Source organism: Salmo salar, chromosome ssa07, assembly GCF_905237065.1.
Source record: "Salmo salar chromosome ssa07, Ssal_v3.1, whole genome shotgun sequence".
Taxonomy (NCBI): domain Eukaryota; kingdom Metazoa; phylum Chordata; class Actinopteri; order Salmoniformes; family Salmonidae; genus Salmo; species Salmo salar.
The window spans coordinates 66296335-66321104 of NC_059448.1; the positions used below are offsets into that span (position 1 = coordinate 66296335).

General features: G+C 50.3%; 1 protein-coding gene and 1 pseudogene across 1 annotated transcript in view; one reads left to right on the forward strand and one right to left on the reverse strand.

The window, feature by feature from the left end:
* LOC106577472 (coiled-coil domain-containing protein 146) overlaps positions 1 to 23216 on the reverse strand; it is an 83198-nt gene extending 59982 nt beyond the window's left edge. Inside the window, 2 exon segments of the mRNA XM_045722537.1 lie at positions 20318 to 20498; positions 23051 to 23216. Coding sequence (XP_045578493.1) covers positions 20318 to 20491 — 174 coding nt within the window. The 5' untranslated portion in view covers positions 20492 to 20498; positions 23051 to 23216.
* On the forward strand, positions 3986 to 8961 carry LOC123743818 (fibroleukin-like; annotated as a pseudogene).
* Positions 23217 to 24770: the final 1554 nt, after the last annotated feature.

The following is a 24770-nucleotide window of genomic DNA, read 5'->3' on the forward strand; positions in this document are numbered from 1 at the left end:
ACACAGGACTACAGGTATAGAGACACATAGGACTACAGGTATAGAGACACACATAGGACTACAGGTATAGAGACACACATAGGACTACAGGTATAGAGACACATAGGACTACAGGTATAGAGACACATAGGACTACAGGTATAGAGACACACATAGGACTACAGGTATAGACACACATAGGACTACAGGTATAGATTGGTACTGTAACTCTGTCCGTTCTGTCTGTTAGAGATGAGAACCAGGCCTGGTTGGTACTGTAACCCTGACAGTTCTGTCTGTTAGAGATGAGATCCAGGCCTGGTTGGTACTGTAACTCTGCCAGTTCTGTCTGTTAGAGATGAGAACCAGGCCTGGTTGGTACTGTAACTCTGTCCGTTCTGTCTGTTAGAGATGAGAACCAGGCCTGGTTGGTACTGTAACCCTGACAGTTCTGTCTGTTAGAGATGAGATCCAGGCCTGATTGGTACTGTAACCCTGACAGTTCTGTCTGTTAGAGATGAGATCCAGGCCTGATTGGTACTGTAACCCTGACAGTTCTGTCTGTTAGAGATGAGAACCAGGCCTGGTTGATACTGTAACTCTGTCCGTTCTGCTCAACCAACATGGAATAGGTCAATTTTAAGGTCTATGGTTTTCAATTCCTCTGTAAAAATTAAAGACAGTTTCTTGTTCAGTGGCTGGGAGCCACTTAGAGGAATGGATAGTTGAAAAGTTTCAATTCTCAACAAAACAGTTACCCTATCAGCTATTTAGAGTTCCAGACAGTTACAATATTCATAAGGATGAGTCAGTAGACTATTCCATAGATATCGTAGAAATAACAATAAGTCACTTTATTCGTAAAGTCAAGTGCTTTTCCTGCAGGTGAGGAGGACTCGTTAATGTGTAGCCCGTCTGGCTCAGAGGGACAATACTTCCTGATCACCAGATGGCTGACGTTGACCCATGACCGCCACCACACAGAGCCCTGTGACACTGCCAGTTTCAGCCTGCTACAGGATTTGAGCTGTTATGTTTATCTTTCACGGCTCTACTGTCATCTCACCTTTGACCCAAAAACTAAGGTGTATAACGTGAGTTTCAATAGAGGGTTTGAATTGCAAATATTGCATCACTTTCAATATGAATAATCCTGAATGAAACACCCTACTGTGGAATAATATAGCGTGAATGACTTCCGGCTTGTGAAAAGCTATAGCCCACTTTACAGGAATCCCACAACCCACCACAAACTGAATCTGTCAGTAGGAAAGCGAACAACTCGTCGTGGCAGAGAGAAGATGCTCTGTATACAAACGAGCCTTTCTCAGACATTAGAGTTGTGGTGATGTCATATTCATACATTGAATCTAAAACTGGCATGGCAACGAGACCAGAGTTAAGAAGGAAAGAGAAACATTGCCGTTGATCCACAGTAACACTGAGATTGGAGCTTGGAGATAAAACAAGTGCACTGCAGGACCATAGCCTTTCTCTCTGTTCAGGTGATCTAGTATCTGCCACGGTCGTGATAACGGACGGACCAAGGCGCAGCGTGTGTTGAGTTCCACATCTTTATTTGCAGTGAAGACTTAAACAAAAACAATAAACATACAACGAACGTGAACTACGTGGTGCTGAATGCACTCACACAAAACAATATCCCACAAAAGCAGGTGGAACAGGGACACCTTAAGTATGATCCCCAATTAGAGACAACGATCATCAGCTGCCTCTAATTGGGAACCATACTCAATCCCAAACATAGAAATAAATCGACTAGAACACTCCCTAGTCACGCCCTGACCTACAACAACATAGAGAACCAAGGGCTCTCTATGGTCAGGGCGTGACAGTACCCCCAAAGGTGTGGACTCCGGCCGCAAAACCTGAAACCAAATGGGGAGGGTAGGGGGGTGACTAGTGTCGGTGGCAGCTCCGGTGCGGATCAGACCCCGGATCCGGCCATGGCGCCTGGGCTGAATGCCGTGCCTGGACTGGGCATCGGCACAGAGGAGGGCTCCGGCCATGGAGCTGGGTTGGACGCCGTGCCTGGACTGGGCACCGGCGCAGAGGAAGGCTCCGGCCTTGGAGCGGTACTGGATGCCGTGCCTGGACTGGGCACCGGTGCAGAGGAGGGCTCCGGCCATGGAACTGGTTGGACGCCGTGCCTGGACTGGGCACCGGCAGGCTCCGGCCTTGGAACGGGACTGGGCACCGGCGCAGAGGAAGGCTCCTGCCATGGAGCGGGACTGGACGCCGGGCCTGGACTGGGCACCGGCACAGAGGAAGGCTCCTGCCATGGCACCGGGCGCAGAAGCTCCGGGCCGTGGACCGTCACTGGAAGCTCCGGGCCGATGACCGTCACTGGAGGCTCCGGACTGTGAACCGTCACTGGAGGCTCCGGACTGTGAACCGTCACTGGAGGCCTGGTGCGTGGAGCCGGCACAGGTGGCACCGGACTGATGACACGCTCTTCAGGGTGAGTGCGGGAGCCGGCACAGGACGCACCGGACTGGGGAGGCGCACTGGAGGCCTGATGCATGGAGCCGGCACAGGTGGCACCGGACTGATGACACGTATTTCAGGGCGAGTGCGGGGAGCCGGCACAGGACTCACCAGACTGCTGACAGGCTCTTCAGGTCGAATGTTGTGCAGAACACACCTGGACAACACCTCTCTCCCAACTTTTCCATCACCTCCCTGGCAGTCTCTGGCTCTTCAGGACGAGTGCGGGGAGCTGGCAAAGACAGCACTGGACTGATGACCCGCTCTTCAGGGCGAGTGCGAGGAACCGCACAGGACGTACTGGGCTGCGAATGCTCACTGGAGGCCTGGTGCGTGGAGCCGGCGCAGATGGCACCAGACTGGTGTCACGCTCTTCAGCACGCCTGCGCTGCAGCATACTCCTCGCTACCACCTCTTTCTCTTTCCTTGAATTCCTCCTCCGACTCCCAAACAGGCTCTGGCACTCCCCGCTGCTCAGTCGACCACCCCATGTGCCCCCCCAAAGAAATGTACATTTACATTTTAGTCATTTAGCAGTGCATACATTTCATACATTTTTTTCTCCGTAACGGTCCCCCGTGGGAATCGAACCCACAACCCTGGCGTTGCAAACACTATGCTCTACCAACTGAGCCACCACGGGACCGTAGTCCCCAACTGAGCGACCGTGTGGCCGTGGTCCCGGCGTCGTCACTGTCCTTCCTGATCTTTCTGCGATTCTCTCCAAGGAAGGGACTCGCATCCTCCCCGGATTTCCTCCCAGGTCCAACTCACTTTATCCTCCCGAGCACGCTGCTTGGTCCTTGAATGGTGGGATATTCTGTCACGGTGGTGATAATGGACGGACCAAGGCGCAGCGTGATGAGAGTTCCACATCTTTATTTGCAGTGAAACTTCCAAAAAAACAATAAACCAAGAAGGAAACGTGACATCAGTGGTGCAACATGCACATGCACAAAACAATATCCCACAAAGTAGGTGGGAACAAATGACAACTTAAGTATGATCCCCAATTAGAGACAACGATAAACAGCTGCCTCTAATTGGGAACCATACTCACCAACAAACATAGAAATACAAAATACTAGATAACCCCCTTGTCACGCCCTGACCTAAAAACACCATAGAGAACCCTGACGGCTCTCTATGGTCAGGCGTGACAGTATCATCCCTCTAAGGCCCTCAAACCGACCACTTCTACCACTTCATAAAGGGCTTAGTGTCCTAGTTCAGGCTAAATATGCAAGAACACAAAACAGCAAAACAACAAGATGGGGAAAACCTACAGGAGAGTATCTTAATTCCTTTGTACTGACTCACTTGTTTGTTCAGGGAAATGGGCTGACTTTTAAAAGGACTGCAGCTCAGTCAGAACTCTGCCTTCCTACTCTCTCTTTAAATGGTTGACTTTGCTGCTGGTATGGAGTGGTGGAATTACACAACACAGCCCCTCCCACCCACCCCTCCCTCTCTCTCTCTCTCCCCTGATATTAATGACACAACTATCTCAGGCAGGAGGCAGTCTCCTGCGCTCACTCTCCTGCAGGCTGCTCTCTCACGCTGCTCTCACTCTCTCTGACTGCGTAGCTGAGAAACACACACTCACTCACACACACACACACACACACTCAGTCAAACACACACCATGAGGTTGGTCGTGCTGTGTGTTGTGGCCTTCACCACTCTTCTGCTGGCAGTCCCATGGAGCTCCGCAGCAGACCCAGGAGACGGAGACCAGAGATGGGATAAGGTCCAGGATAAGCCTGCTACAGGAGGGGTTTCAGGGGGCTGCCCTGTGAGGATGAAGCCTTCTGGCCAGTGTGGAGAAGAGGACGACTGCCCCTACCAGATCACCCTGCCTCCACTGACCATCCAGCTGCCCAAGCAGTTCAGGATGCTGGAGAAGACCATGAAGGAGCTGCAGAGCCTGAAGGAGACGGTGAACCGGCTGAAGAGGGACTGTCTGGAGTGCCGGCAGCAGGCTGACCAGAGCCTGCAGAGGGACAGCGGGGAGGCAGCAGGGGGTCCCGGTACGGGGATGGGACCAGGGTTTCTGGAAATACAGTCTAGCACCAGTAAGGAGGAACGAGGAGACGGGGAACCAACACAGGACCTGATGGGGATGGCATTGGCACTAGCACCGGTTCTGGCAAAGGCAAAGGCACTGGCTCAACCGGCGGTTCTGTGTTTGAGATGCAGGTGAAGATGAACAAGATGTCCGGCAGCCTGCGTAACGCACGGGGCCAGATCACGGCTCTGCAGGGCCGTCTAGAGGAACTAAGCCTCATCAACATGAGGAACGTGGAGGCCATCGTGGACAGCAAGGTGGAGAACATCACTGGAGTGATCAACAAGCTCAGCAACAACTGTAACCACCAGTGTGCCGTCCAGCCCTCTCCTCAGTGTACGTCTATTTACTTATTCTCTTTATTTAATTAACCAAACAGGTTATTGAGTATTTGACAGTAAAATTCTGTATAACCTTTAACTGGTTTACAAAACCCTCTGTTATTACTAAACTATCATTATTCTGTAAACTGCAGAACTCCCCTCAGTGTAAGTGTTATTGAAAATAGCCCCTCTGTTCTCTTATAGAAGCTCCTCTAGTCTCTTGTTATTGCTAACCTATTGTTCTCCTCTAAGCTTCAGTCAGACAGACTTATTATAAAACCAGGCTTTCATGCACTGCATGCAGTATTGTACAGTATGCCAGCCCTCTGTACTGAGCGTGAGTACTCTGCCGTATCAAAAGGAGAATCGCAGGTTTAACTCCAGATCATCACCCTTTATTTATGCATGGTCCTAAACTAACACTGCTACTGTACAAGGGAATTACATTATTTCCTCACACTTTATCTTTCAAAACTCATTGGGATAGTCTGATATTTTGAGTGTGAGATATTCTGATATTTTTCAGTGGTCCTTCCGATGGAAAGAGATATGCATATTTTCATATGGGCTTAATAGGAACCAATTTGAAACTAATAATTTTCCTGTCAGTTTCAATACTGTAGACCACTGTAAGGTACTTCATTCTGGAGATCTGAACTGAAAACCCCATGTCCAATGATCAATGGAAAGTTCCATTTCCATCTAGAGGTAACTCCAGGGGACATATTTCAGTAGTAATCATAAAACATATTTCCATCCATCCAAATGGATTTGGAACCATTCCTAAAGCATGTCACAACCATCTCCTCCATTGGCTATTATCTGAAAAACACATGTGAGGTCCTTTTGAAATGGATCGACTCCCCGACAGCAGTGTGATTTCTCCAGCCAGTGTATTTGGGACAGTGTTAACGTGCGGTCATTTCAGTATGAACATTGGGACAGTGTTAATGTGCAGTCATTTCAGTATGAACATTGGGACAGTGTTAATGTGCGGTCATTTCAGTGTGAACATTGGGACAGTGTTAACGTGCGGTCATTTCAGTATGAACATTGGGACAGTGTTAATGTGCGGTCATTTCAGTGTGAACATTGGGACAGTGTTAACGTGCGGTCATTTCAGTGTAAACATTGGGACAGTGTTAACGTGCGGTCATTTCAGTGTGAACATTGGGACAGTGTTAACGTGCGGTCATTTCAGTGTGAACATTGGGACAGTGTTAACGTGCGGTCATTTCAGTGTGAACATTGGGACAGTGTTAACGTGCGGTCATTTCAGTATGAACATTGGGACAGTGTTAATGTGCGGTCATTTCAGTGTGAACATTGGGACAGTGTTAACGTGCGGTCATTTCAGTGTAAACATTGGGACAGTGTTAACGTGCGGTCATTTCAGTGTGAACATTGGGACAGTGTTAACGTGCGGTCATTTCAGTGGTGAACATTGGGACAGTGTTAACGTGCGGTCATTTCAGTGTGAACATTGGGACAGTGTTAACGTGCGGTCATTTCAGTGTGAACATTGGGACAGTGTTAACGTGCGATCATTTCAGTGTAATAACTCCTTTATTACACTTGCCAACTGGATGATGCAATGTGTTGCCTTCCGACAGTTGGTCATGGTGAGATCAGAACACTATGTAGAAGTACTTGTCTTAGATTAATATGTCATGTTTTTGTATAAGAGCTCTGCAAATTACTCTGGATAGCTTGACAAGATAATGTCAAAAAGTGATTCATGTAAAGATTATGGAGAAACAGGCAATATAAAGTGTTTCCAGAGTCGGGAGCATCCAGTATCAAAGTGCAGTAGTGCTTGTGTGTTCTGTTGTTGACACAGCCTTCTTTCTACTGGCCATGTTTCTATCTTGATATGGGAAACTCTACTGTCGGCTCAACGACAACAGAACGTCAGCAGTCAGACATCTCCACATCTCAGCTCTGTAACGGATCATTAAGCCCCAATTCACAGTTAAACTAAACAGTGTGCTTTCTATCTCTGATTGGATTTGAAGGTGTTTGCGGACATACATCGAGGGAGTCTACCTTTGGATCATTTAACTGAATCATGTTCTCTATTCATTTATAAACACTTTTAAGCTTCCTTTAATGTCCCAAGCCTTTTCTGTAGGAATTAAAGGAACTGTTTGCCTGTAATGTGAGAATGCACAAGCTTTTCATTGGGAGGATGTTACTTCCAGATGAGGGTTTTATGTCTCTGCATACTTCCTTGATAATACAGCTGCTCTTCTGTTGCTGTCAATCCCCTTTATCAGTCTGCATGGCTGTCTGTCCATCTGTCTGACGGACTGTTATATTTGGGTCAGTCACAGCCTGGCCCCCAGATTCTGAGAACCACTATTACTATCACATATGGGCAGACTTTGATAGGAGTACTGCCCACAGGGGGGAGATACAGAGACACACACACACTCACATACACGCGTACACACACACACACACACACACACACACACACACACACACACGCACAAACAGCCTGCTCTTCTGTACTCTGCTCTGCCCTCTTCTGGCTCTGTTCTGTCCTCTTCTGTGCTCCGCTCTGTCCTCTTCTGCGCTCCGCTCTGTCCTCTTCTGTGCTCCGCTCTGTCCTCTTCTGCGCTCCGCTCTATCCTCTTCTGCGCTCCGCTCTGTCCTCTTCTGCGCTCCGCTCTGTCCTCTTCTGTGCTCTGCTAACTCAACTCCTCTCTCATGCTTCCTAGGCTCCTATCCTGAGCAGCTGACTGGCGTCACTTTCCAAAACTCAGGGGCTCTACGCTCCAAAAGTGGGTGTCAGGATGCATTATCATCACAAACACAGAGTGGGGACTGGCAGGCTCTCCAGCAGCCTTGGTTAATCCCATTTTACACTTTCCCACGTTTTGACAAGTCTGTCCTCCCCTTATATGAAAACACTCTGACGGCCGTGGCTCAACTCGCTCGGTCAGCTCTGGGGCTGAAAGTCAGCAACATTCCATGCAATGGCCTGCTGGGTTGTGAGAGTCTTGTGCTTTGAGGGAAACAGTGTTTTCTTTACCCCTCTGACACTGACCGTTGCCTCTCTCTCCCTCCCCCTGCCCTGTCTCTCTCTGTCTCTCTCTCCCAACAGTCATCATCGCCTCCCAAGGACTGTTCTGACTACAACATGCTAAAGGAGAGGAGGAACGGCATCTACCGGGTCACGCCAGACCCCAGGAACGGCACGTTCCGAGGTCTACTGCGACATGGTGAGTCGTTCGGCGGCTGGACCCTGGTGCAGCGCGCCTCAATGGCACCGTCAGCTTCAACCGCTCCTGGGCTGAGTACAAGGTTAATAAACCCATTTGACAAAACTCTTTGACAGACCGTGGTCAATAACATTCCATGCAATGGCCTGCTGGCCAGTGAGAATCAGGGAAAACAGGGGTTGTGTCCCAAATGGCACCCTCTTCCCTATATAGTGCACTACCTTTGACCAGGCACTATGTAGGAATAGGGTGCCATTAGAGACAGATTTGACTCCTCTGACACAGACCTTTACCTTTTTTTCTCTCTCCCCCTGCCCTTGACCTCTCTCTCTCTTCTAGAGGGGCTTTGGTGACCCCCGGGGAGAGTTCTGGTTAAGCAACGACCGCATCCACCTCCTGACCAAGGCCAAGGACATGGTGCTGCGCATCGAACTGGAAGACTTCCAAGGGGTGCGGGAGTATGCCAAGTTCGACCAGTTCTCGTAGCAACGAGTTCCTGAGGTATCGCTTATCCATCAGCGGGTACAGTGGCACGCCGCAACGCGCTGCATATGAACACGCACTTCAACCACGACCAGAAGTTCTTCACCACGCCAGATAGGGACAACGACATGTACCCGTCAGGGAACTGCGGCAGCTACTACAGCTCTGGGTGGTGGTTCGCGCTCGCATGTCAGCTAATCTCAATGGGAAATACTACCACAAGAGATACAAGGGCGTGAGGAACGGCATCTTCTGGGGAACATGGCACAACATGTCCAGTGAAGCATACCCCACCAACTACAGGCAGGCCTTCAAGACGGTCAGAATGATGATACGGCCAAAGAACTACACTCCGTAAAGGAAAGCGGCATGAGAACGGAAACGACCGGAAAGATCAAAATACTTTTTCTTCTTAACTTTCTGCTCCTTTGACCTTTCTGCCTCCCACTGTCAAGTTTAACCACATGGTTCATAGACAGTCTGAGACACCTGAGTTTACGTTAATAAAACCTTCAAAAAGGTTGGAAAAGTCTCCACCGAAGACAAATGTATGATATCACAGTCATAGTAAATGTCTGGCTATCGGTCAAACAACATACTATGGACCATGTGCTACTGAACTAATAACAGCAACAAAATGGAGTCAGATAGGTTTGCTTTCTGCAGAATAATTACAGTGGTTGACTGCAGGCACTGCAACTGTTTCCAGACATCTGTACGTCCAAAGCGTTTTCTGTATAATACTGCCACCTAGCTTTATGTCATCACATTGCATCCTCATCTAGACAGGCTAAGCAGCATGGAAACTAAAGGCCGCAAGTTCAAGGAGGAAATGTACAGTATTTATTTTTGAAAGTATGATAGCTTTTATATAACTAATATATGGACTGTATTTTTCATGCAGTACACAGTGATACCCTAAGATGAGTACCCCAAAAAGTATTGTATTCGAATAAAAAGCATTGTATTGGGGTTGAGAAGTTGACCACAGAGAAGTTTAAAACTAAAACATGGAGTATTTCGATTTGTATGAAAAGGTTTAAAGTGTAGGTCTATTTGAATAGAATAATTGATTATGTAGCTTGACGTATAGAACTGTATGTACACTAGAAGTTTTTATTCACCTTCTATTGTCCTATTCAAAAAGTATTTACTTTTTATATAAAAACATGAATAAACTTTTTACAGATTTGCACTGAGTACTGAATGTTTTGTTATCCATATCCTGAAACACAGCAGGCAAATAGCCCTGACCTAGCCTATAGCTGTCAACCATCAGCAGGCAAAATGGCCTGACCTAGCCTATATCTGCCACACCATCAGCAGGCAAGCATAGCCCTGACCTAGCCTCATCTGCCAACCATCAGCAGGCAAATAGCCCTGACCTAGCCTATATCTGCCAACCATCAGCAGGCAAATAGCCCTGACCTAGCCTATATCTGTCAACCATCAGCAGGCAAATAGCCCTGACCTAGCCTATATCTGTCAAACCACCAGCAGGCAAATAGCCCTGACCTAGTCTATATCTGTCCAGAACCACCAGCAGGCAAATAGCCCTGACCTAGCCTATATCTGCCAACCATCAGCAGGCAAATAGCCCTGACCTAGCCTATATCTGCCAACCATCAGCAGGCAAATAGCCCTGACCTAGCCTATATCTGCCAACCATCAGCAGGCAAATAGCCTGGCCTAGCCTATATCTGTCAACCATCAGCAGGCAAATAGCCCTGACCTCCCTATATCTGTCAACCATCAGCAGGCAAATAGCCCTGACCTAGTCTATATCTGCCAACCATCAGCAGGCAAATAGCACTGACCTAGCCTATATCTGTCAACCATCAGCAGGACTCTATTTGTTAGCTTATAATATTGTGTTTAAAGGTAGTGTATGTAAATCAAACAATTGTCTGGGTGCTGTAGTGCACAGCAATAGAAATAGCCACACACTCTTGCATACTCACACAGCTTACATTGGAGTATACACCAGTGTACTGGCATTTCTATTAATTTTTCCTCATAAAGGTTCAGGATTGGCTGATGTTTTATACATTTTCCTTCATAAGGGTTCAGGATTGGCTGATGTTTTATTCATTTTTCCTTCATAAGGTTCGGGATTGGCTGATGTTTTATTCATTTTTTCCTTCAAAAGGGTTCAGGATTGGCTGATGTTTTTATTCATTTTTCCTTCATAAGGGTTCAGGATTGGCTGATGTTTTATTCATTTTCCTTCAAAAGGGTTCAGGATTGGCTGATGTTTTATACATTTTTTCTTCATAAGGGTTCAGGATTGGCTGATGTTTTATTCATTTTCCCCTTCATAAGGGTTCAGGATTGGCTGATGTTTTATACATTTGTTCTTCATAAGGGTTCAGGATTGGCTGATGTTTTATTCATTTTTCCTTCATAAGTCTTCAGAATTGGCTGATGTTTTATACATTTTCCCTACAGAAGGGTTCAGGATTGGCTGATGTTTTATTCATTTCCCTTCATAAGGGTTCAGGATTGGCTAATGTTTTTTTTAGTATTTACTATTTATTAGGATCCCCAATTAGTTATTGCGAGGCAACGGCTTACTCTTCCTGGGGTCCAAACAGGAAACAACACAACAAATAAAAGCCACAATATACATAAATATACATAGCACAACATTTACATTACAATTTAGCCAATCAGCGCAGACACTCCCCATCCAGAGAAACCCACAGCTAGTGCATTTACCTGGAGATAGCCAGCCGAGACAACCACAAACTGTATCACAGTGGTATCCCAACCACCTATCACATACATAATACATTATACAATACATAATACAATACAAAATACAATACTGTCACGATTTCCGCCGAAGTAAGTCCCTCTCCTTGTTCGGGCGGGCGTTTGGCGGTCGACGTCACCAGTCTTCTAGCCATCGCTGCTCCACCTTTCATGACTTCTGCCGAAGTCAGTCCCTCTCCTTGTTCGGGCAGCAGTTCAGCGGTCGACGTCACCGGTCTTCTAGCCATCGCTGCTCCACCTTTCATTTTCCATTTGTTTTGTCTTGTTTTCCTGCACACCTGGTTCACATCTCCTCATAATTACTATGTGTATTTAGCCCTCTGTTCCCTCCATGTCTGTGTGGGGTATTGTTTATTGTCAAAGTTTGCACGCTTCCGGCTGGTTTGCTCCGGGTCTTGTTTTGTACCCGTGCTTTGTGGCAGCCGGTACTTTGTACTTGGTTGTTGTACTTTGTGCTGCCTCACTTGTTCTTTGGGCATTTGTTTTTGTGACCGGATTGCGTTCTGTTCTAACTAATTGCCTCAGTAAAGTGCTTTGTCCACTCATCTCTGCTCTCCTGCGCCTGACTTCCATGCACCAGCTACACCCACCGTTTGACAGAATATCCCACCGTCCTATGAAGTCAGCAGGAGCAGGTGCCCCTGTTATAGGTAGAGGGCGCGTCCAGGAACACGCAGCGATGCTCCACCATCTCGGTGCGCCCTGGACCGCGTCATCCAAACAATGGACCGTTGGGAGAGACAGGGAGTCCCTCCAGCACATCCACCAGCACAACAGGGGCCTCCACTACTCGCCCCCCTGCACCCGGTTTCAGTGGGATTTCGTCTCGCCCTCCCCAGGCAGTATGATGTGCTGCCCGCTGCCAGGGTTTCCTGCTGCAATTGGAGTTATACCTGCGACCGTCCACCCGGCTCCTTCGGGCCGTGAGAGGGTGTGTCCGCCTTCGTCTCATGCCTCTCCGGGAAAGCCATGGACTGGGCAAACGCCGTGTAGGTGGATGGAGATGCGGGGCTGGACCACTTCGAGGAGTTCACCCATCATTTCCGGGCAGTCTTCCGACCACCTGCCCGAGGGTAGAGCGGCGGGTGAACGTCTCTTCCACCTGCGGCGGGGGACGAGGGAGCGCCCAGGAGTTCGCTCTGGACTTTCGGACCCTGGCCGCCGAGCGGGATGGAACGACAGGGCCCTGATCGACCACTATCGCTGCAGCTTGCAGTTGTCTCGCCTGGGCATGGTGACGCAGGGGGGTCACAAGGAGAGAAATCAGTCTCTTCTTCATTGACTCTCCTGCGTTTCCCGTGGTGTTAGGCCTACCCTGGTTAGCCTGTCATGACCCCACTGTTTCATGGCGAACGGAGGGCTCTCACGGGGTGGTCGCGAGAGTGCTTGGTGAGGTGTTTAGGGTTTCCGTTGGTGCTACTACGGTGGAAAGTCCAGACCAGATCTCCACCGTGCGCATTCCCATGAATATGCCGATTTGGCTCTCGCCTTCTCCAAAAGAAGGCGACTCAATTACCACCCCATCGACGGGGATTTGTGCAATAAATCTCCTGGTAGATGCCGCACTTCCCAGGAGTCACGTGTATCCCTGTCACTGGCGGAGACGGCGGCTATGGAAACATATGTTTCGAATCCCTGCGTCAGGGGTACATTCGGTCCCTCTACTTCACTCGCCTCCTCGAGATTATTTTTTGTGAAGAAGAAGGAGGGAGGTCTGCGCCCGTGTATTGACTATCGATCCCTAAACCAGATCACTGTGAAGTACAGTTACCCACTACCTCTCATAGCCACAGCGATTGAGTCAATGCACGGGCGCGCTTCTTCACCAAACTAGATCTCAGGAGTGCTTACAACCTGGTGCGTATCCGGGATGTAGATGAGTGGAAGACGGCTCAGTACTACTTCAGGGCATTATGAGTACCTTGTCATGCTGTACGGGTTGATGAATGCTCCATCAGTCTTCCAAGCCTTTGTAGACAAGATTTTCAGGGACCTGCACGGGCAGGGGTGTAGTGGTGTATATTGATGACATTCTGATATACTCCGCTGCACGCGCTGAGCATGTGTCCCTGGTGCGCAGGGTGCTTGGTCGACTGCTGGAGCATGACCTGTACGTCAAGGATAAGAAATGCCTATTCTTCCAGCAGCCCGTCTCCTTCCTAGGGGTACCGCATTTCCACCTCGGGGTGGAGATGGAGAGTGACCGAATTTCAGCCCGTGCTGATGTGGCCGACTCCCCACCACGGTAAAGGAGGTGCAGCGGTTTCTAGGGTGGGGGACCGGGAGCTGTTGGCTGTCGTCAAGGCTTTGAAGGCGTGGAGACATTGGCTTGAGGGGAGGCTAAACACCCTTTTCTCATCTGGACTGACCACGCAATCTGGAGTACATCCAGGCAGCAAGGAGACTGAATCCTCATCAGGCAAGGTGGGCCATGTTTTCACCCGTTTCGTTTTCACCCTTTTCTTACAAACCAGGCTCCCAGAATGTGAAGGAAGACGCACTGTCCCGGCTATATGACACAGAGGAGTGGCCCATAGATCCCACTCCCATACTCCCGGCCTCCTGCCTGGTGGCGCTGGTAGTGTGGGGAGCTGGACGCGGACATTGAGCAGGCGTTACGTGCAGAGCCCGCTCCTCCAGTGTCCCGCTGGGCTCTGTACGTTCCGTCTGCTGTCCGTGACCAGCTGATCTACTGGACCCACACGTCCCCCTCCTCTGGTCATCCAGGCATCGGTCGGACGGTGCGCTGTCTGAGTGGGAAGTACTGGTGGCCCACTTTGGCTAAGGACGTGAGGGTTTATGCTTCCTCCTGCTTGGTGTGCGCTCAGTGTAAGGCTCCGAGGCACCTGCCCAGAGGTAGCTACACCCCGTACCCGTTCCACAACGGCCATGGTCGCACCTGTCGATCAATTTCCTTACCGATCTCCCCCATCACAGGGAAACACTACGATCCTGGTTGTTGTGGATCGTTTCTCTAAGTCCTGCCGTCTCCTTCCTCTGCCCGGTCTCCCTACGGCCCTACAGACTGCAGAGGCCTTGTTTACGCACGTCTTCCGGCACTACGGGGTGCCTGAGGATATAGTGTCTGATCGGGGTTCCCAGTTCACTTCGAGGTTCTGGGAGGGCATTCATGGAACGTCTGGGGTCTCGATCAGCCTTACCGGGTTTGCACCCCAGAGTAATAGGCAGGTGGAGAGAGTGAACCAGGATATGGGTAGGTTTCTGCGGCCTTATTGCCAGGACCAGCCAGGGGTGGGCGGCCTTCGTGCCCCTGGGCCGAGATGGCTCAGAACTCGTTTCGCCACTCCTCCACTAACCTCTCCCCCTTCCAGTGTGTACTGGGGTATCAGCCGGTTCTGGCGCCTTTCCATCAGAGTCGAACTGAGGCTCCTGCAGTGGACGACTGGTTCAGGCGCGGAGGAGACATGGGACACCGCCCATGTTCACCTCCAGCGGGCCGTGCCACCAGAAAGCCAGCGCAGACCGTCACCGCAGTGAGGCGGACCGGATCTGGCTCTCGACCCGAAACCTGCCCCTCCGCCTGCCCTGCCGGAAGCTGGGACCGTGGTTTGTGGGGCCGTTTAAAGTCCTGAGGAGACTGAACGAGGTGAGTTACAGGTTACAGCTTCCCCCCGATTACCGTGTTAACCCCTCGTTCCATGTGTCTCTCCTCAGGCCGGTGGTGGCAGGCCCACTCCAGGAGTCTGAGGTGCAGGAGGTTCCTTCGCCCCCCTCTGGACATCGAGGGGGTCCCGGCGCACTCCGTTCGCTCCATATTGGATTCGAGGTGTCGGGCGAGGGGCCTTCAGTACCGTGGACTGGGAGGGTACGGTCCAGAGGAGAGATGCTGGGTCCCGGTGGAGGACGTATTGGACCCTTCAATGCTGCGGGAGTTCCACCGTCTCCATCCGAATCGCACTGCGCCTCGCCCTCTGGGTCGTCCCCCCGAGGCCGGTGTCGGCGCACTGCTGGAGCCGCGTCAAGGGTGTGGTACTGTCACGACTTCCGCCAAGTCGGTCCTCTCCTTGTTCGGGCGGCGTTCGGCGGTCGACGTCACCGGTCTTCTAGCCATCGCTGCTCCACCTTTCATTTTCCATTTGTTTTGTCTTGTTTTCCTGCACACCTGGTTTACATCTCCTCATAATTACTATGTGTATTTAGCCCTCTGTTCCCTCCATGTCTGTGTGGGGTATTGTTTATTGTCAAAGTTTGCACGCTTCCGGCTGGTTTGCGCCGGGTCTTGTTTTGTACCCGTGCTTTGTGGCAGCCGTACTTTGTACTTGGTTGTTGTACTTTGTGCTGCCTCACTTGTTCTTTGGGCATTTGTTTTTGTGGACGCGGTTGCGTTCTGTTCTAATAATGCCTCAATAAAGTGCTTTGTCCACTCATCTCTGCTCTTCTGCGCCCGACTTCCATGCACCAGCTACACCCACCGTTTGACAGAATATCCCACCCGTCCTATGAAGTCAGCAGGAGCAGGTGCCCCTGTTATAGGGGTAGAGGAGCGCGTCCAGGAACACGCAGCGATGCTCCACCATCTCGGCGCCGCTCTGGACCGCGTCATCCAAACAATGGACCGTTGGGAGAGACAGGAGTCCCTCCAGCACATCCACCAGCACAACAGGGGCCTCCACTACTCGCCCCCTGCACCTGGTTCCAGTGGGATTCGTCTCGCCCTCCCCAGGCAGTATGATGTGCTGCCCGCTGCCAGGGTTTCCTGCTGCAATTGGAGTTATACCTGGCGACCGTCCACCCGGCTCTTTCGGGCCGTGAGAGGGTGTGTCCGCCCTCGTCTCATGCCTCTCCGGAAAGCCCCTGGACTGGGCAAACGCCGTGTAGGTGGATGGAGATGCGGGGCTGGACCACTTCGAGGAGTTCACCCATCGTTTCCGGGCAGTCTTCGACCACCTGCCCGAGGGTAGAGCGGCGGGTGAACGTCTCTTCCACCTGCGGCAGGGGGACGAGGAGCGCCCAGGAGTTCGGCTCTGGACTTACGGACCCTGGCCGCCGGAGCGGGATGGAACGACAGGGCACTGATCGACCACTATCGCTGCAGCTTGCGCAGCTGGCGCAGTTGTCTCGCCTGGGCATGGTGACGCAGGGGGAGTCACAAGGAGAGAATCAGTCTCTTCTTCATTGACTCTCCTGCGTTTCCCGTGGTGTTAGGCCTACCCTGGTTAGCCTGTCATGACCCCACTGTTTCATGGCAACGGAGGGCTCTCACGGGGTGGTCGCGAGAGTGCTTGGTGAGGTGTTTAGGGGTTTCCGTTGGTGCTACTACGGTGGAAAGTCCAGACCAGATCTCCACCGTCGCATTCCCACGAATATGCCGATTTGGCTCTCGCCTTCTCCAAAAGAAGGCGACTCAATTACCACCCCATCGACGGGGGATTGTGCACACAATCTCCTGGTAGATGCCGCACTTCCCAGGATTCACGTGTATCCCCTGTCACTGGCGGAGACGGCGGCTATGGAAACATATGTTTCCGAATCCCTGCGTCAGGGTACATTCGGTCCTCTACTTCACTTCGCCTCCTCGAGAATATTTTTTTGTGAAGAAGAAGGAGGGAGGTCTGCGCCCGTGTATTGACTATCGATCCCTAAACCAGATCACTGTGAAGTACAGTTACCCGCTACCTCTCATAGCCACAGCGATTGAGTCAATGCACGGGGCGCGCTTCTTCACCAAACTAGATCTCAGGAGTGCTTACAACCTGGTGCGTATCCGGGATGTAGACGAGTGGAAGACGGCGTTCAGTACTACTTCAGGGCATTATGAGTACCTTGTCATGCTGTACGGGTTGATGAATGCTCCATCAGTCTTCCAAGCCTTTGTAGACAAGATTTTCAGGGACCTGCACGGGCAGGGTGTAGTGGTGTATATTGATGACATTCTGATATACTCCGCTGCACGCCCAGCATGTGTCCCTGGTGCGCAGGGTGCTTGGTCGACTGCTGGAGCATGACCTGTACGTCAAGGATAAGAAATGCCTATTCTTCCAGCAGCCCGTCTCCTTCCTAGGGTACCGCATGTCCACCTCGGGTTGGAGATGGAGAGTGACCCGAATTTCAGCCGTGCGTGATTGGCCGACTCCCACCACGGTAAAGGAGGTGCAGCGGTTTCTAGGGTGGGGGACCGGGAGCTGTTGGCTGTCGTCAAGGCTTTGAAGGCGTGGAGACATTGGCTTGAGGGGGCTAAACACCCTTTTTCTCATCTGGACTGACCACCGCAATCTGGAGTACATCCAGGCAGCAAGGAGACTGAATCCTCATCAGGCAAGGTGGGCCATGTTTTTCACCCGTTTTGTTTTCACCCTTTCTTACAGACCAGGCTCCCAGAATGTGAAGGAAGACGCACTGTCCCGGCTATATGACACAGAGGAGTGGCCCATAGATCCCACTCCCATACTCCCGGCCTCCTGCCTGGTGGCGCTGGTAGTGTGAGAGCTGGACGCGGACATTGAGCAGGCGTTACGTGCAGAGCCCGCTCCCCTCCAGTGTCCCGCTGGGCGTCTGTACGTTCCGTCTGCTGTCCGTGACCAGCTGATCTATTGGGCCCACACGTCCCCTTCCTCTGGTCATCAGGCATTGGTCGGACGGTGCGCTGTCTGAGTGGGAAGTACTGGTGGCCCACTTGGCTAAGGACGTGAGGGTTTATGTTTCCTCCTGCTTGGTGTGCGCTCAGTGTAAGGCTCCGAGGCACCTGCCCAGAGGTAAGCTACACCCCTTACCCGTTCCACAACGGCCATGGTCGCACCTGTCGATCAATTTCCTTACCGATCTCCCCCCATCACAGGGAAACACTACGATCCTGGTTGTTGTGGATCGTTTCTCTAAGTCCTGCCGTCTCCTTCCTCTGCCCGGTCTCCCTACGGCCCTACAGACTGCAGAGGCCTTGTTTACGCACGTCTTCGGCACTACGGGGTGCCTGAGGATATAGTGTCTGATCGGGTTCCCAGTTCACTCGAGGTTCTGGAGGGCGTTCATGAACGTCTGGGGGTCTCGATCAGCCTTACCTTGGGTTTGCACCCCGAGAGTAATGGGCAGGTGGAGAGAGTGAACCAGGATATGGGTAGGTTTCTGCGGCCTTATTGCCAGGACCGGCCAGGGGGGTGGGCGGCGGGCGGCCTTCGTGCCCTGGGCCGAGATGGCTCAGAACTCGTTTCGCCACTCCTCCACTAACCTCTCCCCCTTCCAGTGCGTACTGAGGTATCAGCCGGTTAGAGTCAGACTGAGGCTCCTGCAGTGGACGACTGGTTCAGGCGCGCGGAGGAGACATGGGACACCGCCCATGTTCACCTCCAGCGGGCCGTGCTGCGCCAGAAAGCCAGCGCAGACCGTCACCGCAGTGAGGCGGACCGGATCTGGCTCTCGACCGAAACCTGCCCCCTCCGCCTGCCCCTGCCGGAAGCTGGGACCGTGGTTTGTGGGGCCATTTAAAGTCCTGAGGAGACTGAACGAGGTGAGTTACAGGTTACAGCTTTCCCCGATTACCGTTTTAACCCCTCGTTCCATGTGTCTCTCCTCAGGCCGGTGGTGGCAGGCCCACTCCAGGAGTCTGAGGTGCGGGAGGTTCCTTCGCCCCTCTGGACATCGAGGGGGTCCCGGCGTACTCCGTTCGCTCCATACTGGATTCGAGGTGTCGGGCGAGGGCCTTCAGTACCTCGTGGACTGGGAGGGGTATGGTCCAGAGGAGAGATGCTGGGTCCCGGTGGAGGACGTATTGGACCCTTCAATGCTGCGGGAGTTCCACCGTCTCCATCCGGATCGCACTGCGCCTCGCCCTCTGGGTCGTCCCCGAGGCCGGTGTCGGAGCGCTGCTGGAGCCGCGCGTCAAGGGTGTGGTACTGTCACGACTTCCGCCGAAGTCGGTCCCTCTCCTTGTTCGGGCGGCGTTCGGCGGTCGACGTCACCGGTCTTCTAGCCATCGCCGCTCCACCTTTCATTTTCCATTTGTTTTGTCTTGTTTTCCTGCACACCTGGTTCACATCTCCTCATAATTACTATGTGTATTTAGCCCTCTGTTCCCTCCATGTCTGTGTGGGGTATTGTTTATTGTCAAAGTTTGCAGCTTCCGGCTGGTTTGCTCCGGGTCTTGTTTTGTACCGTGCTTTGTGGCAGCCGGTACTTTGTACTTGGTTGTTGTACTTTGTGCTGCCTCACTTGTTCTTTGGGCATTTGTTTTGTGACGCGGTTGCGTTCTGTTCTAATAATTGCCTCAGTAAAGTGCTTTGTCCATCCTCATCTCTGCTCTCCTGCGCCTGACTTCCATGCACCAGCTACACCCACCGTTTGACAAATACATAATACAATACAAAATACAATGCAAAATACAATACAATACAAAATACAATACATAATATAATACAATGCAAAATTCAATATATAATACAATGCAATACAAAATACAATATACAATACAAAATACAATAGATAATACAATGCATAATACAATATATAATACAATGTATAATACAATACATACTACAATACATATTACAATACAATAAATAATACAATACATATTACAATACAATACATAATACATTACATATTACAATACACAATACAATACATATTATAATACAATGCATATTACAATACAATACATATTACAATACATAATACAATACAAATTACAATACAATACATAATATAATGCATATTACAATGCAAAATGCATCAAAATATCTTTGTGTTTCTTCACAGTCCGCGTCATGACGTAAAGTGTGAGTTACCTGGTGTGGCAGAGAGTTCCATGTAGTCATGGCTCTATTTAATATTGTGTGTTTCCCAGCCTCTGTTCTGGACCTGGGGACTGTGAAGAGACCTCTGGTTTCAACTGGTCATGGTGACAGAGTTCTAGCAACTATGGTGGATGAATAACTAGGTCAGCCCAGTAGGGGTCAGCTCGGCTCGGCTTGTCTCAGTAGCGTGAAAAGAGTATGTGTTACCTGGTCTAAGCACTGGAAGGCTGGGCTGGCAGAGACGTGAGTGGGGCCCAGGGCCAGGCTCTCCTCCTGTAGGTCAGCATCAGGAGCCAGGGCTAATAGAGGAGTAGTCTCCTCCTCACCTCCTCCTCCTCCTCCTCCACTGGGAGGGTTGGTCTGCTCCCCAGCTTGGCTCATAGTGGCCCTGTCACACACACGCAGACACACACGCAGACAGACACGCAGACAGACACGCAGACACACACGCACACAGACAGACACGCACACAGACAGACACGCAGATAGAGACAGCAGACAGAGACAGCAGACAGACAGACAGACAGACAGACAGACAGACAGACAGACAGACAGACAGACAGACAGACGAACGACAGACAGACAGACAGACAGAGACAGCAGACAGACAGACAGAGACAGCAGGCAGCAGACAGACAGAGACAGCAGACAGACAGCCAGAGACAGCAGACAGACAGAGACAGCAGGAAGCAGACAGACAGAGACAGCAGACAGACAGACAGCAGACAGACAGAGACAGCCGCACACAGAGACAGCCGACAGACAGAAGAGACAGCAGACAGACAGAGACAGCAGACAAACAAAGACAGCAACAGACAGAGACAGCAGGCAGCAGACAGCCAGAGACAGCAGACAGACAGAGACAGCAGACAGACAGAGACAGCAGGCAGCAGACAGCAGACAGACAGCCAGAGACAGCAGACAGACAGCCAGAGACAGCAGACAGACAGCCAGAGACAGCAGACAGACAGCCAGAGATAGCAGACAGACAGACAGAGACAGCAGGCAGCAGACAGGGAGACAGACAGCCAGAGACAGCAGACAGACAGCCAGAGACAGCAGACAGACGGCCAGAGATAGCAGACAGGCAGAGACAGCAGGCAGCAGACAGGAGACAGCAGACAGACAGCCAGAAACAGCAGATAGACAGCCAGAGACAGCAGACAGACAGCCAGAGACAGCAGACAGACAGACAGAGACAGCAGACAGACAGCAGACAGACAGGATTAGTCAGCATTTTCATGATCTTCTAAAGAAGAAGAGCACTAGACAATTCCGTAACTACTAGTCATTTACATTTTACATTTACTGGCTTTGCAAAGTATTTACAGGAATATACAAAATCTTAGCCTTGTGTATTCTATCCACTCTACATTACACTGATGAAAGACAGACTGCTGCAACCCTCATAGCCTCCAGCTCCAGTCTTTGACCTAGGATGTGTCCCAAATGGCACCCTATTCTCTATAGTGTAGTACATTTGATCAGGCCCCATATGGGACACATGGGCCCTGGTCAAACGCAGTCCACTATAGGGAATAGGCTGCCATTTGGGACACAGCTCAGTGTTCTGGAACCTACAGAAAATACTAAACCCAGCTGCTTTGCTGGACCCCTCTAAACCATGGCTGCTGGCCCAGTGGCTGGATCCCTCTAAACCATGGCTGCTGGCCCAGTGGCTGGATCCCTCTTAACCATGGCTGCTGGCCCAGTGGCTGGACCCCTCTAAACCATGGCTGCTGGCCCAGTGGCTGGACCCCTCTAAACCATGGCTGCTGGCCCAGTGGCTGGATCCCTCTAAACCATGGCTGCTGGCCCAGTGGCTGGACCCCTCTAAACCATGGCTGCTGGCCCAGTGGCTGGACCTCTCTAAACCATGGCTGCTGGCCCAGTGGCTGGACCCCTCTAAACCATGGCTGCTGGCCCAGTGGCTGGACCCCTCTAAACCATGGCTGCTGGCCCAGTGACTGGACCCCTCTAAACCATGGCTGCTGGCCCAGTGGCTGGACCCTTGCCCTCTAAACCATGGCTGCTGGCCCAGTGGCTGGACCCCTCTAAACCATGGCTGCTGGCCCAGTGGCTGGACCCCTCTAAACCATGGCTGCTGGCCCAGTGGCTGGACCCCTCTAAACCATGGCTGCTGGCCCAGTGGCTGGACCCCTCTAAACCATGGCTGCTGGCCCAGTGACTGGACCCCTCTAAACCATGACTGCTGGCCCAGTGGCTGGACCCCTCTAAACCATGGCTGCTGGCCCAGTGACTGGACCCCTCTAAACCATGACTGCTGGCCCAGTGGCTGGATCCCTCTAAACCATGGCTGCTGGCCCAGTGGCTGGACCCCTCTAAACCATGGCTGCTGGCCCAGTGACTGGACCCCTCTAAACCATGGCTGCTGGCCCAGTAACTTACAGTAAGTAAAGTCCCTATCCTCTTCAGACTTACTTCCCACTGAGCACAGGCGTCAGTTCAATGTCTAGTTTTGATTCACATTTGGTTGAGTGTCAACTAACGTGAATTCAACGTGAAATCAACAGATTTTTCCCGAATTGTTAGGCCTAAGAAGTATACAATAAATACTGATAGAAAGACTATTGAACCCGTTTCAACTGGAGACTGGGCCTGTGTTCAGGGCTCCAAATGAACCTTTTCCACTCCTAACTCATTTTTTCTAGAAGCGCACCACTGTCTGTGTTCATTTGCAAGGTGCAATGTCAATGATCACTGTTCTATCTGTAATAAACCGTTACTAGCTAGAGAGCATTGGATTTAGATGATACGAATGAATCATTTTAGCCAAACAGAACCGATAAATTCGCTTTCTACTCAAAACTGCTAACTACTAGTTACAACTGACCAGACTCGTGTTAGCCAGCTAGGGAAATAAGACATAGCTATAGGTAGCTAACGTTAACTCTTACAGCTACACTATGTTATTCTTACCTGTAACAGTCCCTTTATTCACCTGTGACTTCAACTTTGTCAAAATAATGATCCAGCATTATGCCATAAAAGTTAGGTCTGGGAAGTAGAGCTATTTGTAAATGTTATTGGTAGCTAGCTAGCTAAACAACAAAATGCTTCAGTAAATCTCAGCCTCTCTGTTCTGTTGAATGCCTTGAAAACGTTGCCATAACAACGACGCTCCAACATCCTTTTCAGCAAGACTGAAAAAACAGTTTTTAAACTTTTAAAACAGCAAAGAGGCAATAAGACAGGTAAAATACTAGCTATATTTGAATTGTTGAATTAAAACTGTGCATGCACTGTGTTTATTTGTCGTTTAGAAAAATGTATTGATCATATTGAATCGCATGCATGCAGGGGCAAACAGACAGCTAAATTCCAGCAGAGGGCGCCAAGTATTCATTGTCATGAGTACAGAGAATTTTCTCCACAAGCTGAGCTGTGGTAACCCTTGTCTCCTGCAGTCCGCAGAGCAGGGCATCATCAAGGTCTGCTCGTCATTTGAACCAAGCCAACCAACCCCTGTCCTGGAGGCATCCTCTGTAGGAGGCATATACATACACAGGAAATAACTCTAAAGATTGTTATGGATTGCACCAAGAACTGTTGAGTTTGGAGAGTTTTGGTCCAGACAATGGGTTTTTTGTGATATATATATCTATATAAAGAAGTGTATTTACTCTGAAGCAATTGAATTTGAACACCCTGGAGTTGAGACCAGGGCCTGTTTTCATAAAACATCTCAGGATAGGACTCTTGATCTTGGATCAGGTCCCACTGTCTATATAATCATATTCATTATGATCTAAAAGGCAACATTTATCCTAGATCAGTACTCCTACACTGTGACTCTTTATGAAGACGGGCCCAGAACAGCTGAAGAGTTCCCTTCTCTCCATTGTCACATGGTGACATCACCCTCTCAGCTCAGGAGAAACTGTGGAAAAACATTTAAGATCATTGTGCTTTCTCCTGGATCCAAATGTAGTCTTGATTCCTCTCCTTGTTTTATAGGTCCTCTATGCAAATTAATCTGGGTCCATTCATTGTTCTTCAATCTTAAATCACATAGAAAATATTCATAACAGCCTTCTGGTTCAACACATCAAAATGTTTGTGAAACACTCCAGATGGTGGTGTGTGTGTGTGTGTGTGTGTGTGTGTGTGTGTGTGTGTGTGTGTGTGTGTGTGTGTGTGTGTGTGTGTGTGTGTGTGTGTTAAAGGGGTAGTAGGATTTGGCAGGTCCCGTGAAGCAGGATTCTCATTTTGGGAGAGACTTTTATAGTGGCCCTGAACTGAACATAAATGTTCGTAGATAGACTTGATCCTCTGTCCTGTGACTACTGTAGTAGGTTCTTTGAGACAGTATCAAATGGTTGGCCTTTGGCTCAGATGTTGACTGAGGTTTTTCATGATCCATTTATAGTTCGTAAGAACATTGTATCTCATTAATCACTGATCTGGTAGTTTTTGGTCCAGTAGAGGGTTTAACAGCATTAACCATGAACCTCATATTTCTGGACTGATTTCTGGAACCTGCCCATGTTTTTGTTTTCTATAACAATATGCCCTTCAAGTGAATTATAATTTTGGCAAGTAAAACAAGTTCTTGCACTTCTCAGAAAGTATTTTTAGATTTGTGTATAACTCTGAATTTCACATGCTTGAGGCCATGCAGCTAAGTTAGGACAGTAGA